The sequence below is a fragment of the Scyliorhinus torazame genome, chromosome 6 (genome assembly GCF_047496885.1).
Source record: "Scyliorhinus torazame isolate Kashiwa2021f chromosome 6, sScyTor2.1, whole genome shotgun sequence".
Taxonomy (NCBI): domain Eukaryota; kingdom Metazoa; phylum Chordata; class Chondrichthyes; order Carcharhiniformes; family Scyliorhinidae; genus Scyliorhinus; species Scyliorhinus torazame.
This window is the reverse complement of record NC_092712.1, coordinates 178,056,340-178,071,037: the sequence shown is the minus strand read 5'-3', so window position 1 is coordinate 178,071,037 and position 14,698 is coordinate 178,056,340. Positions and strand designations below refer to the sequence as shown.

Here is a 14,698-nt window from a genome sequence, read left to right as displayed (position 1 = left end):
CCTTTGTAATATCCCTATCAAATAGTTCCTTTTCAACCACACCAAATAGCTTGAGGAGAGCATATGTTAGGGGCAATTCACATCCAATGTCAATTAAAATTAAGCTTTGCGCATTTTGTGAGAGTAGATTAAACCTATAGGCAAGTCATTATTTTTGGGTGCAGTTCTGATGACAGATAGATACTTGGAAAGTTAGTTTGTTTATTCTCTCCACAGATGGTGCCTGGTCTGTTTTTACTGGCCTATTCTATTGTTGTGCAATTTGAAATGCCTGGTGGCTAAGTGACTCAATAGAGTTGCCTGTCTCCATGGCTGAGGGTGCAAATGGGTAACAAATTATTTGAAGTCAGAAATTAGCTGGGTAAGTTTAGTGTGTGTTTTTGCCCAGTTTAGTATATTTTTCATGAGCAAGTTTCTTTGTCACAAGAGCAAAGTTAGAAAATTATCCCTATCAAATAATTTCCAGGATATTATGCCTGTCTTTCTATAAGACCATAAGGCCATAAGACATAGGAACAGAATTAGGCCACTCAGCCCATCGAATCTGCTCCGCCATTCAATCATGGCTGATATTTTTCTCATCCCCATTTTCCTGCCATCTCCCCATAACCCCTGATCCTCTTATTAATTAAGAATTTATTTATGTCTGTCTTAAAGACACTCAGTGATTTGGCCTCCACAACCTGCTGTGGCAAAGAGTTCCACAGATTCATCACCCTCTGGCTAAAGAAATTCCTCCTCATCTGTTTTAAAGGGTCGCTCCTTTTGTCTGAGATTGTGTTCTCTGATTCTAATTTTTCCTACAAGTGGAAACATCCTCTCCACATCTACTCTATCCAGGCCTCGCAGTATTCTGTAAGTTTCAATAAGATCCCCCTTCATCCTTCTAAACACAAATGAGTACAGACCCAGGTTCCTCAACCGTTCCTCATACGACAAGCTCTTCATTCCAGGGATCATTCTTGTGAACCTCCTCTGAACGCTTTCCAAGGCCAGCACATCCTTCCTTAGACATTGGACCCAAAACAGTTCACAATACTCCAAATAGGGCCTGACCAGAGCCTTATACAGCCTCAGAAGTACATTGAGCACAGAAGCCTAATTGATACAAGGGTGTCATGATATCCACATTAGCATATCATGGTGCAATCACACACACACTGATGGACAGGTAGTTGGACCAACTAACACACACACAACATCGCAGCCAATCACCAGTGAGAGCACACGCACTATAAAACAGTGAACACCACAGTTCCCGCTCATTCTACCAGGAGATAGCTCAGAGCACAGAGCTCACAGCGTGCCACTCAGACATAGACCATGTGCTGAGTGCCTCACCAAGACAGTGATAGGGCTGGGTCCACAGGTTAACTGGTGAAGCACGAACCTCAGCCAGCAGTTCGTAGTTGTTATTGTTTAAGACAATAAAACAGAGTTGTACCATCTACAGCCGTGGTGGATCATTTGTGCCTCGGAACACCCAACACGACAAAGGGCAGCCCACTTGAATAATTTAAATTGATTCCCAACACAGCTTTGTCTTACACTGGCAAGAAAGCTAAGGGGGATAGTACAAAATCTGTCCAGCAGTTCCTATTGAAAGGGATATGTGCACTTACAGGTAAGGGACTGATTATGGGGTCAAATATTTCATCAGTCCTTATAAAACTTCTAAACTTACTTTTAAATATTAATCAAGCCTTAGTTAATGCTGGTGGGTTAGGGAAAGGTAAAAAATGAGGAAGCACAAAGTGAAGTCTTTGGCAAAATCATATTGTGACACACCAGCCAATCACATAGTTTGCCTGGCAAAGTGATGGTGTAACTGCACGAGCGGTAACCTGTGTGGTGCTGCCGTGCATCTTCTCCACATTACGGTAATGCAAATTATCTTCAGATGATGGGCCTAGTTTTGCAATCTGGACAACACATGGGAGCACTTGGGCTGCAATTTTATGCTTCACACTCGGTGGTTCTGAGGCGGAGGTGTGGGGAGCCGAAAATAGCATGGACAGGATTCTCTCCAGGGTCTTGCCTGCTCCAACCCACACGTGAGTTTACAGTGGGGCGGACAGGGCCTCAGTCAGGAAGAGTGCCCATGCACCTACTGAGGTCCTTAAGTGCCTACTTGATGATCTATAAGGGCTTTTCCCCACCCAGCCTCAATTTGTAGGCTGGCTGGCGCCCGATGACTGAAGGTTTGAAACTGAAAATGTTCTTACCTTGATCTCAGGAGGGAAGGCCCCTTCAAACTGGAGACACCTCTCCTACAGGCAGGAGACCTCTGATCCTCACTCCCCACACCCCCCACACCGGCCTAATCCCCCAACAATGAGATCCCCCGTCTTGCATGACATCCATCCCCAGGTCCGGTGGTAATTACCAGCACAGAGGATTTCTGGAACTTAATTTCAGACACGAAACTGCAGTACCTCTCGAATGGGCTGAAGAACTGTCAGCCAATCAGATTGGCCAGCAGTTTTTCAAGGGGTCAGAAGTCAGAGCGTGAAATAACAGGGTGCCTGTTGGAGTTGGCGGGAGTCTCCAGATGACAGGCACTGAGCACTCGCCATCCTGAAAATTGTCACTTGAAAAATGCTCTTCTTCTTTACTCAAAAATGTCGCTTTTTGAACAGGTTTTCAGTGGTGTTCCACAGAGTTTAGTTGCTATTGAAATGAAATGAAATGAAATGAAAATCGCTTATTGTCACAAGTAGGCTTCAAATGAAGTTACTGTGAAAAGCCCCTAGTCGCCACATTCCGGCGCCTGTTCGGGGAGGCTGTTACGGGAATCGAACCGTGCTGCTGGCCTGCCTTGGTCTGCTTTCAAAGCCAGCGATTTAGCCCTGTGAATGGTTTGGACTGAATTGTGGGAAGCATGAATGTGAAATTTTCAGCTAACACAAAAATAGACCCTGTGAAGAGGATAGCTGTTGTCACCATAATCATAGATGCAATCTTCCCAAAACTGCACAGAGTGTTGGATCAGGCGTGAAAAGCTGTGTGAAACTCACTGGCTTCACGGCCACCTTTTCTTGCCTAATCAAATGACACTGTGTAATTTCAGCATGCTGGGGAGGATCCCACAGCCAGCTGAAGGGACGGGCTTAAACATGGTGGCAAATCCGGGATTCTGAGATTACGGTGCCATTTCTAAAGGTCGCCCGGTCTTAAAGTAAATTTTAAGCCCCCCATGGACATTGGGACTTCCCTGGTGGAGAAAGTCCCAACACGCAGAAGGGGAATGCGGCGCAATGAAGGATGGTAACCCCTCCCCCGCATGTGCCCACAGCATGTACACCCAGCATGTGTCCTCTTGGCAGTGCCCCCTTGGCACTGCCCCATGCCAGTGGTAGCCTGGTATTGTCGTCTGTCAGTGCCCCTTGCACCAGAAGGCACTGTCAATGTGCCGGGGGGTGGGTGGGGGGATGCATCATGGGCAGACGCTATGGGGAAGGGTGGGGAGGTGGGGAAGAACTCAAACTAAGAACTCAATGGTTTGGCTGAATGGACATAGAAGTGGCAAATGGAATTTAATCCAGAGCGGTGTGATGCATTTGAGGAGGGCAAGCAAAGCTCGGGAATACTCAATAAACGGGAGGATATTGAGAGGAGTAGGGGAAGTGAGAGACCTTGGGCTGCATGCCCACAGGTCCCTAAAGATGGTAGTACAGGCAGATAAGGTGGTAAACAAAGTATATGGAATGCTTTCCTTCATTGGACGAGGTATCAAATACATGCAGGGATGTAAAATATAAAACGCTGGTTAGGCCATGGCTGGAATGTTGTGTACAGTTCTGGTCACCACATTACAGGAAGGACATAATTGCTGTGGAGAGAATACAGAGGAGATTTACAAGAATGTAGCCAGGGCTTGAAAATTGTAGCTATGAGGAGAGATTGGATAGGCTGGGATGGTTTACCTTAAAACAGAGGAGGCTGAGGGGTGACCTAACTGAGGTGTACAAAATTATGGCGGGCTCAGATAGGGTCGACAGGAAAGACCTATTCTGCCTCGTTGAGGAGTCCATTACCGGGGGCACAGATTTAATGGATCAGTAGTAGGATAATCGGGGATATGAAGAAAAATCTTTTCACTCAGAGTGGTGGGCACCTGGAATTCACTGCCTGAATTGGGGGTTGAGGGTGAAATTCTCAACTCTTTTGAAAGGTACCTGGATATGCACCTGAAGTTGCATAACCTGCAAGATTATGGATAAAAGCAAATTACTGTGGATGCTGGAATCTGAAATGAAAGAGAAAATGCTGGAAAATCTCAGAAGGTCTGGCAGCGTCTGTAGGGAGTGAAAAGAGCTAATGTTTCGAGTCCAATGACTCTCCTAAGAGCTCGAAGATTATGGGCCTGCCGTTGGAAAGTGGGATTAAAATCAGCGGCTAGTTTCTTTTTTCCTCTCTTTTTTGGCCTGTGCAAACACAATGAGCTACAATAGCTACAATTTTCAAGCCCCGGCTACATTCTTGTATATCTCCTCTGCACTCTCTCTGGAGCAATTATGTCCTTCCTGTAATGTGGTGACCAATGGGCTGAATGGCCACTTTCTGTGCCGCAACTTTTATATGGTTCCGAGGAACACAATGATCACATTGTTTTTTGAAAATGGTGATGCACTTGCAGATTACTAACTGTCTAAAGTGACATCTGCGACCCATGATAGTTTGGGAAGATTTAGTGGCACAAAGGCATAACACGCGTCCACAGAATTAACAAGGTCTCTGGTCATTTCCAGGTCAACGTGCAGCAGGAAACACAGCTCTATAAAACCTTTCTTTCAAGCAGAGGCATTGAAAACATGTTCAGATTCTTATGGTTGGATCCATAAAAGCAGTATTGAGTGGTGAGGGGGAGGTGGTGAGTGTGAAGGATGCGAAATTAGGTGTCATTGCGCTACCCACCCCCCCCCCCCCCCCTCCCCCGCCCCTGCCCACCCCACTACCACCCCTTTCATGAATTAAACTTTCATCATCTAAAGCATTCAGTGCTTATTGAAAACCCTAAACAAAATCGGTGGGCAGGATTTTCCATGGCCTGCATGAAGGCTAGGAAGCTGGGGCAGCCAAGACAATAGTGGGGAGCTGTAATGGGCCAGATCCCCGTGCACTCCGCTACCAGGGAAGTTTCCCAGAGGTGGGCTGGCAGGATAATCCACAAGGTGCTGAAATTCAACACATAATGTTAAGTCCTCTGAAATTATCTGAATTTATCTTATGTTATTTTAAGACGCCCTGCTATCCAATTCAATTTAATCTATATTATAGCTGCTTTGAATACCATCAGTGTACATTATAATTTCTTAGTCTATCTATTCTCCATTATGGTATGATCTTCAAGAAATATAAAAATCTTTGGAGATGAAATTAATTTGGGCTGGAGCACAAGACAGAGAGTAGTGATTGGGCCGCCTGTTAGACATCCTGCCCAATTTTCTTTTCGATTGACCTCGGTGTGTGACATTGGCACAGGCAATTTCACCCTGTTTAACATTATCACTGTGGTGTCAACAGAAATTCATCGTTATACCTTCAACAATTATAGGGCTGGATTCTTCCACCGCACGATCGCCACGGGTGAGTCGCGGACCATATAAAGATCCATTGACCTCAGGCTGGAATTTCTGGTTACCGGGCAGGTGGGGACAGAGAATCCCATCCATAGTTTTGCTACTGAAGAAGCACAACATGTTCCTGTAGAATGTGTTGTCATTCCCACTTTCCTATATTGAATCGACATTGCTTCAACACATCACTGCCATTCACTATTTACTAGTATTATCCAATGTCTTGTTTGTTTTTCTGATCATAAAGTACCGTACTTTCATGATCCTAGCAGCCTTTGTCAAACAAAGAATTTCAGCTCATTTCCTCCTCAAGTGTCTTTTTATATACATCAAACATCAAGCACTAACACCCTGTGGTTTTACTTTGAATATTCTTTCTGCTTTCACACAAGCTTGCAGATTGCTTACCTCTTAAGTGCAGACCTCTCTCCATGGTCTGTCTACATTTTAGCTACTAAGCCACAAAAACATTTCTTCCCGTTGAAACCTTTTTCTATTGAGGAGATTCTATTTCTGCATCTTGTTTCTTCATTGCAGATAATCTAATCTCTCATGTTCAAATTCCAATCGTTTTGGCAGCTGACAGCAGGTGTTCATGGTATGATGCTGTTGCAAATGTTGCTTCTACTCTGAACTCATGGGGGGTGGGGGGAGTGGAGATGGGGTGTGGATTAGAAATTTGGATACCGACTATAGAGTTCTTAATGATAAACTTGTGGTCTTGATGCTGCGACAGTTATATTAAGATTCTATGACTGTCATTTGGCTAAGAAGAGAATTGCAGTTCTCATCAATAATGCTCTTACCTGAATGATAGCTTTTGGCTCCTGGCCTTCATCCGTAACAATAAGTTGTGCCCTTCCATTTCTTTCATTGTCTCGAATGCCTGCAGCGACCTGGGCAGCCTTTAGACGCTCGTACTTATTGCACTTTGAGCCACACCACTGATAAATGACCTATGGAGCATATTATGAAAATGTTAGGCTAATGTTTTCCATTGCTGTTCTCTCAGTTACTTCAATAAATGCTGCACTGCCTTCAAATTGTCTCAATTTCCTTCAGCTTTACTACACTCAGCAATCAGTGATCATCTAACATTTGCATAGGCTGTTGATTATTTCATGAATTAAATGTATGAAATAACATAGTGTTGAAATGAAATGCAGCTATTAATAGGGAGAATCCAGTTATAAATAAGGAGACATAGTGATTCTTCTATGAAGTAGAGATTAAAAATTAAAAGCAGAGTTTACCTGCTGGACAAAAGTTAAAGTATCCTGGGCATAACTGTGTGCTCAAGGACATTAACCATCTATAGAATAGAGTATGGCATATCCTCCAATACAAGGCAGTTCCCCCCGAAAAAAACAGGATCTGGCCATACATCATCTAAGCAAGGTACTGATAACTTGTAAGGTAGTACAATGTAACAATGGACAACCTTAAGAGTGATCTAAATAATTTGTCAACTGAATTTTGGAAACTGAGTGTAGTGACTGCAACTCACAGTATCCCATTTACTTGAAGGATGTTGACTAAAATGAAGAATGTTGCTGAAAGCAAAGGACATTGTCCAGCACTGGGGCTTAAAATACTTCCTGGTTTTTTTTCAGTTTTTTTATGGTATAAATATTGAACCACACAGTAAGAGTTTTATATTTGTTACATTTATTCCAGTGTCACTCAAGATAAAGGCATAGATGTGTAGTATAATGATAGTTCTCCCGTTAATTGGGGTAGAGATATCTTCCCAGACTCAATAGTTTTCTCCTCAGGGATTTAAGATAAATGGTACTCTAAGTATTGATGAATATCTTAAATATCTCTCTATAACATTAACGAGACTTGGATTCTCTATTAGTAACAAGATTATATTTACTTTTCCTAGAACTACCAGTATGGCGATTACTAGCAAAAGTGAATTGCATGTTCAGCTCTTCAATAAACTTTTATATAGTTTAGAAAGTATTGTCTCATTTAGTCTTCTGTATCCAAACTCATAAACCCATCTCTGTACACTCTTCAGTGTGGAGGTACATTGTTGAGGAGTAATTCCAAGACCCTTATAGCTTCGGGTTGCTATAATCTGGCTTAAATTTGTTAAAAAGACTATCTGGAGGACAGTAGTCTTCTCTGCTGGTTCCATTTCTTCGGGGAAAGTTCGATCAGTTCTTAGACCCATTTAAGTGTCTGTGAGGCATGTCTACCTCAACCTTAAGTGAGTGTGATCATCTGAGGAATATGCCCGATCCAGAATAGTCCCAAAAAAGGATAGTATTACAATCCACTTCAGTTACGTACATTCATGTAAATCTGTGGCCAGAAGTTTGTGTTGATCAAGCGGGAGTGCACCAAACCTGGAATCATGCAAAATCGCATGAGAAGGCTTTGGGTGTGTCCCCTGATGAGCTCATGCAACATTACGGTTGGTGGGCGCACGCAGGAGTCAGAAGTGCCCCCGCCGACAATTAAAGAGGCAATTAAGCCCATTAAGGAGGCCATTGGTGGCAACTTTTATGTTGTCCGCCCACCTTTACGGTTGGTGTACGGACCAATTGGCCAGGCGGCCCGCATGATTTTGCAACAAACACGTTCCAGGGCAGGATAAAACATCTGGTGTGATGCAAAATAAAAGAAGACATTTGAGGGCTGAGCTGCCATGTGGTCTGCTGTCAGGTGCTTGAGTTTGCAGTGTAGACATAGTTTGCAGCATTTCTTTGAGCTCATTTCATTTATGCAGAAATGCAGGTCCTCAAGGCAGCTCCACATCAGCTGACAGCCTTCAGGGAGCTCACTGGAACCACCCACTGCACCCTGACCTTTCTAGCCACCCACCCTCTTCCCGTCCCCTGACAGTGCTGGCCCTTTCTCAACACACGTTACACACTTGCTGCCAGTTAACTGGTCAGTAGTCCGATCGCACCTGAAAGCGTATAATCATGTCCGCGTTCGGCCCCACCGATCGCACATGCCTGACGAGCGCAAGATTCAGGCCTATGAGTCACAGAAGAGAGGGTACAGAGGATAAGGTTGAGGTCTAAAAATAATTTTTTATTTGGCAAGCACTGAAAATCCACAGTAGAAATTAATTTGCTTATTTGCAAATCAAATGCCATTGTTAGTGCATATTTTGTGATGTACATGAAAAATAAAATAGAAATGGAGAAATTTTACAAAATTGTGCTTATAATAGAGCTTCCACAGATGTACAATGATGTATATTGCATGAGATAATACTTTTAAGAAAGTTTATTTTTACACTTAGTTTGCACCCTGACACGAGCAAAGCAGAAAACCCTGAATACTTGAAACTCAGCACCCATTTCTCTTTCATTTGTGTTATTACACTGGATCTCAGTTGGTGCACATCATAAAATATCCGATACTAAACAATGTAATAACCTGTAAATGTTGAAGAACACATCTGAACTAACTTAGCTAATTAATCATTGATATTGTTTGACAATAGAAACAAGGATTGCTTTTATCTCTGAATGCTCAGCTTTCAGGTGTTACAAAGAGGTAACTGTAATAAGGATGCGGGGAGTCCATACCGAATAAAATAAAGAAATGTAGTTTTATTTACAAATGATATACACTACCCGGTAGATCCCTACCGGGTTCGTGGTCTGATCGGACCCTTACAGGCCGACCTTTTATACAAAGGTTGATAAGAGATTCTCCACGCCTAGCGGGAGAGCTCAGACACCAGAAGGGCCACGGGGAAGATAATCATTCTCACCCCATAAACCCCCTGAGGGCTATTACAGTAATAGTGAATTTTATGCAGGGGTGTGGCAGTCGGAGGGCAAGGATGTAGACATTAGAGACAAGCCTGTCTCTGCTTGAGTCGAGTCGCCCTGCAGCAATTTAGTGGGCATAGCATCCACCCTGGTCAAAGGGGACGTTCTGCCTTCAAGAATGGCTGGGCAATCAAATAGCCAGCATCTGTCATATCCCAGCAGTGCCACCCGGAATGAATAAGAGGCAGGCCTGTGCCCAAGCTGCTGACTCATGAATAATCTGATGTTCAAAGACCTTGCGAGGCGCAGCACTCAAATGCACTGTGCCTGCTTAGCATCAAAAGCACGGAAGAAAAGGAAAACCAGCCCAACAGCTCTGATTTTAATTGTTATTGCATGTCATATTACCTTGAGATCTGGTGAGCCAGTGTCACTCTTATTACTATTTACTGAGATCTCCCCATTCTATACCCGCAGCATAAATAAATAACATGTTGTGGAAACTCTTCGATATATTTATCCAACACAGGGAACATACCAACTAAAACATTAACAGCCAAGTTCAATGGATTTCTCTTACTGAACTCCATCAGGGCTTCCTGTGCAAGTGTCTGGAAACCTTGAGCGCACTCCCTTTCATGTTGTGCCATTATTCAATAATTACCAGAATATATTCAATTCCTGCTAACATCTGTTCCAGCCACAATACCACTCCCATTTAAAAATCTGCAGATTACATTGAAGCAGTTCAGACTGGTTTTAAGTGTAGCCAGCCTTTCACAATATTTGCCTCCTGCTGACAAATTCAGCAGTTTGTGCAAGCTCTTGGCTGAAATCATGTATCTTCCCACACTTTTTTTTCCTTTGGGAATAGTGGGGGGAGGATTCCTGAACTGATTAACAGCCTGTTGAAGCGTGGCCTTACATCGCCAACAAGGTCTGGCATTGGACTTGAACTGAGAGCTTCTGGTCCAGAGGTCTGGCCAGTAATACTGCACCACTAGACCTCTTGCTGAACTCATCGAAATAACTAGACAACACAAATTTGGTGTTCTGTCTGCATTATAATCAATGGGTATAAATTAATTAATAATCTTTATTGTCACAAGTAGGTTTACATTAACAATGCAATGAAGTTACTGTGAAAAGCCTCTAGTCGCCACATTCCAGCGCCTGTTCAGGTACACAGAGGGAGAATTCAGAATGTCCAATTCACCTACCAGTATGTCTTTCGGGACATGTGGGAGGAAACCGAGCACCCGGAGGAAACCCATGCAGACACAGGGAGGTCTCCAGACATTCAGAACAAAGGCATATGAACAGATAAACATGGAGATCAATGCCACTGCTCTAGCTCTGAGGACCTGGGTAGTGTACTGGAAGTGGTACAATGTCCTCACATGAGTAGGCAAGGTTAGTGAATGCAACTCCAAATGCCATATCCTCCCAACAGCACTACCAGTCCCACATATTGCTTGATGCATCACCATTCACCCAGCAGCAATCTCTAGCAATCACGATTCATGACTAACATCCATCTATCCCTCAATGTCAGCAGAACTAAGGAGCTGGTCATTGACTTCAGGAAGCAAAGTATCATACACACCCCTGTCTGCATCAATGGTGCCGAGGTGGAGGTGGTTGACAGCTTCAAATTCCTCGGTGTACACATTACCCACAATCTGTCCTGGTCCACCCAAGTCAACATCACAAACAAGAAAGCACAACAGCCCCTAAACTTCCTCAGGAAACTAAGTAAATTTGGCATGTCCACATTGACTCTTACCAATTTTTACAGATGCACGATGATGACGGCATGGTCGCACAGTGGTTAACACTGTTGCTTCATAGCGCCAGGGCCACAATTCCCAGCTTGGGTCACTGTCTGTGTGGAGTCTGTACATTCTCCCCGTGTCAAAGAACAAAGAAGAAAGAAAAAAGAAAAATTACAGCACAGGAACAGGCCCTTCGGCCCTCCAAGCCTGCGCCGATCCAAATCCTCTATTTAAAACTGTCGCCTATTTTCTAAGGATCTGCATCCCTCTGCTCCCTGCCCATTCATGTATCTGTCTAGGAAAGAACAAAGAATTTTTTCAATTTTTATTTAGGTTTCCTCCGGGTGCTGTGATTTCCTCCCACAAGTCCCGAGAGACGTACTTGTTAGATGAATTGGACATTCTGAATCCTCCCTCAGTGTACCCGAACAGGAGCCGGAGTGTGGCGACTAGGGGATTTTCACAGTAACTTCACTGCAGTGTTAATGTAGCCTTATTGTGACACTGATAAAGATCATTATAGAAAGCATCCTATCTGGCTGCATCAACTTCACTCCCTCTGTCAGCATTCCACAGAGACCGTTCTCTCCGGGATAATCTAGTTCATTCCTCCACCATACCCAACACCTCTCCTATTACCTATAGCACCTTCCCATGTAATTGCAGAAGGTGTAACACCTGTCCCTTCACCTCTTCCATGCTTAACATTCCAGACCCAAAACACTCATTTCAGGTTAAGCAGCGTTTCACTTGCACCTCTTTCAATTTGGTCTATTGCATTCACTGCTCCCAAAGTGGTTTCCTTTATATTGGAGAGACCAAACGTAGACAGGGTGATCGCTTTGGTGAGTACGTTCGGTCTGTGCGCATTCAGGATCCTGACCTTCCCATTGCTTGCCATTTTAACACAAGACCCTGCTCCCATGCCCACATGTCTGTCCTTGGCCTGGTGCAATGGTCAAGTGGAGCTCAACGCAAACTGGAGGAACAGCATCGCATCTTCCGGTTAGGCACGCTACAGCCTTCCAGTCTCAACAGCGAATTCAACAACTTCAGATGATTAACTCTACCCCACCTCGACCCCTTTGTTTTCATTCCATTTCATTTTACCTGTCTTTTACCTTTTATTTTTTTCTTGTATTTCTTTATATCTTACCCCCTATCTTATCGCCCCTTTCCTTATCTTTTCTCCCCTTGCTTCCCCCTTCCCCACTTTTCTCATTTTACCTCTCTCCCACCCATGTCCCCCTCCCCCCACATCTACATCTGTCACAGCTTACCCTCTGATATTAGTTTCTCCGCTGTTTGGCCTTTCACACCATTTATTCTCCATGGGGGCTGCCATAAGCACTCTTTTCCCTTTGTTTCGGTGGCTATGACTCATCTTCCATTCCCTCACCCTACAGTATAAATATCTCCCACTTTCTGTGCCTTTGAGCTTTGCAAAGTGTCATCTGGACTCGAAACATTAGCTCTTTTCTCTCTTTACAGATATGGCAGACCTGCTGAGATTTTCTAGCATTTTCCCTTTTGGTTAACGTTTCCCACTCCAGTAGTACCGGGCTTTGGTGGCCTTCCGGATGCAACAGTTAACAGCAAACTGAGATATGTTGGCAATGTCACTGGTTCTGCCAGGAAGAATGCTGAGGTGGCCTTGATGGTCACTGGCAGTGCCATCCTCACCCTTCTCAGTGACTGCAGGTCTGGTTTGAGGAGGTGGTGCAATTCTACAATTGTTTCCAATGTGTAGCCATTGTGGACACTCCTGGCTGAGATGCAAGTTGGAGAATGTCCTCTGGGTGGGTAAGGCCTCCTTGCTGAGAACACTGGTCCTCTCTCTGCACACACCTTCTTCTCTCTGTAACCGCTGTTCCATCTCCATATCCTGTTGCAGCCCAAGAGGAACTCTATGCTGCCATAAATGAGCAGGATTTCCACTCAGTGGCCTCTCAAATCCACACAACTCTTCCAGAAGCCCTGGACCATTCAAAGAACAAAGAACAAAGGACAAAGAAAAGTACAGCACAGGAACAAACCCTTCGGCCCTCCAAGCCTGCGCCGACCATGCTGCCCGTCTAAACTAAAATCTTCTACACTTCCAGGATCCGTATCCCTCTATTCTCATCCTATTCATGTATTTGTCAAGATGCATCTTAAACGTCACGATCGTCCCTGCTTCCACCACCTCCTCCGGCAGCGGGTTCCAGGCACCCACTACCATCTGTGTAAAAAACTTACCTCGTACATCTCCTCTAAATCTTGCCCCTCGCAACTTAAACCTATGCCCCCTAGTAATTGACCCCTCTATCCTGGGAAAAAGTCTCTGACTATCCACTCTGTCTATGCCCCTCATAATTTTGTAGACCTCCATCAGGTTGCCCCTCAACCTCCGTCATTCCAGTGAGAACAAACCAAGTTTATTCAACCTCTCCTCATAGCTAATGCCCTCCATACCAGGCAACATCCTGGTAAATCTCTGCTGCACCCTCTCTAAAGCCTCCACATCCTTCTGGTAGTGTGGCGACCAGAATTGAACACTATACTCCAAGTGTGGCCTAACTAAGGTTCTATTCAGCTGCAACATGACTTGGCAATTTTTATACTCAATGCCCCGGCCAATGAAGGCAAGCATGCCATATGCCTTCTTGACCACCTTCTCCACCTGTGTTGCCCCTTTCAGTGACCTGTGGACCTGACTCAACATTTTCTGACTCAACATTTTTTTTCATTTCCCTGTTTCAATAGCATGGAGAACAGTGTCACTACAGAAATAAATTGTGCAGCCACTGTTTTTCAGAAAGGACATTAACTCAAGGCCCCTCAGTCCACTCAGAAGGATGTAAGAGGTCTCGTTGCATAATTTGAGGAAGGGTACAAAGTTCTCCCCATTGCTCTAGCCAATAATTATCCTCAGTCTATATCACAAACTAAAACAAAAACATATCTTGTTGTTGGTAAGACCCTGTTGCTGCTACATTTCCAGTATTACAGCAGTAACTATGGGCAGGATTCTCTAACCTCCCAGCCTCGTGTTTTTTGCCAGCGGGAGGCAGTGCGCTGTTCACGGTGGCGGGATTCTCGGCTCCCGCCGCTGTCAATGGGAATTCCCATTGAAGCCACCCCATGCCGTTGGGAAACCCGCAGGCAGGGGTGGGCTGCCGGTGGGATCAGAGAATCCCATCGCCAACGAACAGTTGGAGAACTCCGGCCTACATGTTAAAAACAGTGTGCATTGTCTGTAAAGTGTTTTGTTATGTCCTGAGGTTGTGAAAAACACAAGATTATTTTTTTTCTCATTGCAAACTAAGGCAGCACGGAAGACTTACTTTTGTTTTCCAAATGCTGTGATATAAACTAGTTAAGACCTCAGGAAATAAGAAATAGGAGCAGGACTAGGCCGTTTGGTCGCTCGAGTGAATGCACTGTGATTCAATAAGATCATGGTTAAACTGATTATGGCCTTAATTCTGCTTTCCTGCCTGGTTTGCCTCAACTCCCTTGTCAATAAAAAAAATTGTCTAACTCAGCCTTGAGTATGTTCAATTATCCAACCTCGGCTGCTCTCTGGGGAAGAGAATTCCAAAGTCGAAGAGAAAGAAAA

At 44.3% G+C, this 14,698-nt stretch overlaps 1 protein-coding gene across 2 annotated transcripts in view; it reads right to left on the bottom strand.

Annotated features, from left to right (window-relative positions):
* The window catches only part of scin (scinderin), a 231,649-nt gene that overhangs the window by 145,719 nt on the left and 71,232 nt on the right, over positions 1-14,698 (bottom strand). For both annotated transcript variants that reach the window (XM_072509136.1, XM_072509137.1), the window contains one exon: positions 6,386-6,535. In XM_072509136.1, coding sequence (XP_072365237.1) covers positions 6,386-6,535 — 150 coding nt within the window. The remainder of the gene's footprint in view (positions 1-6,385; positions 6,536-14,698) is intronic.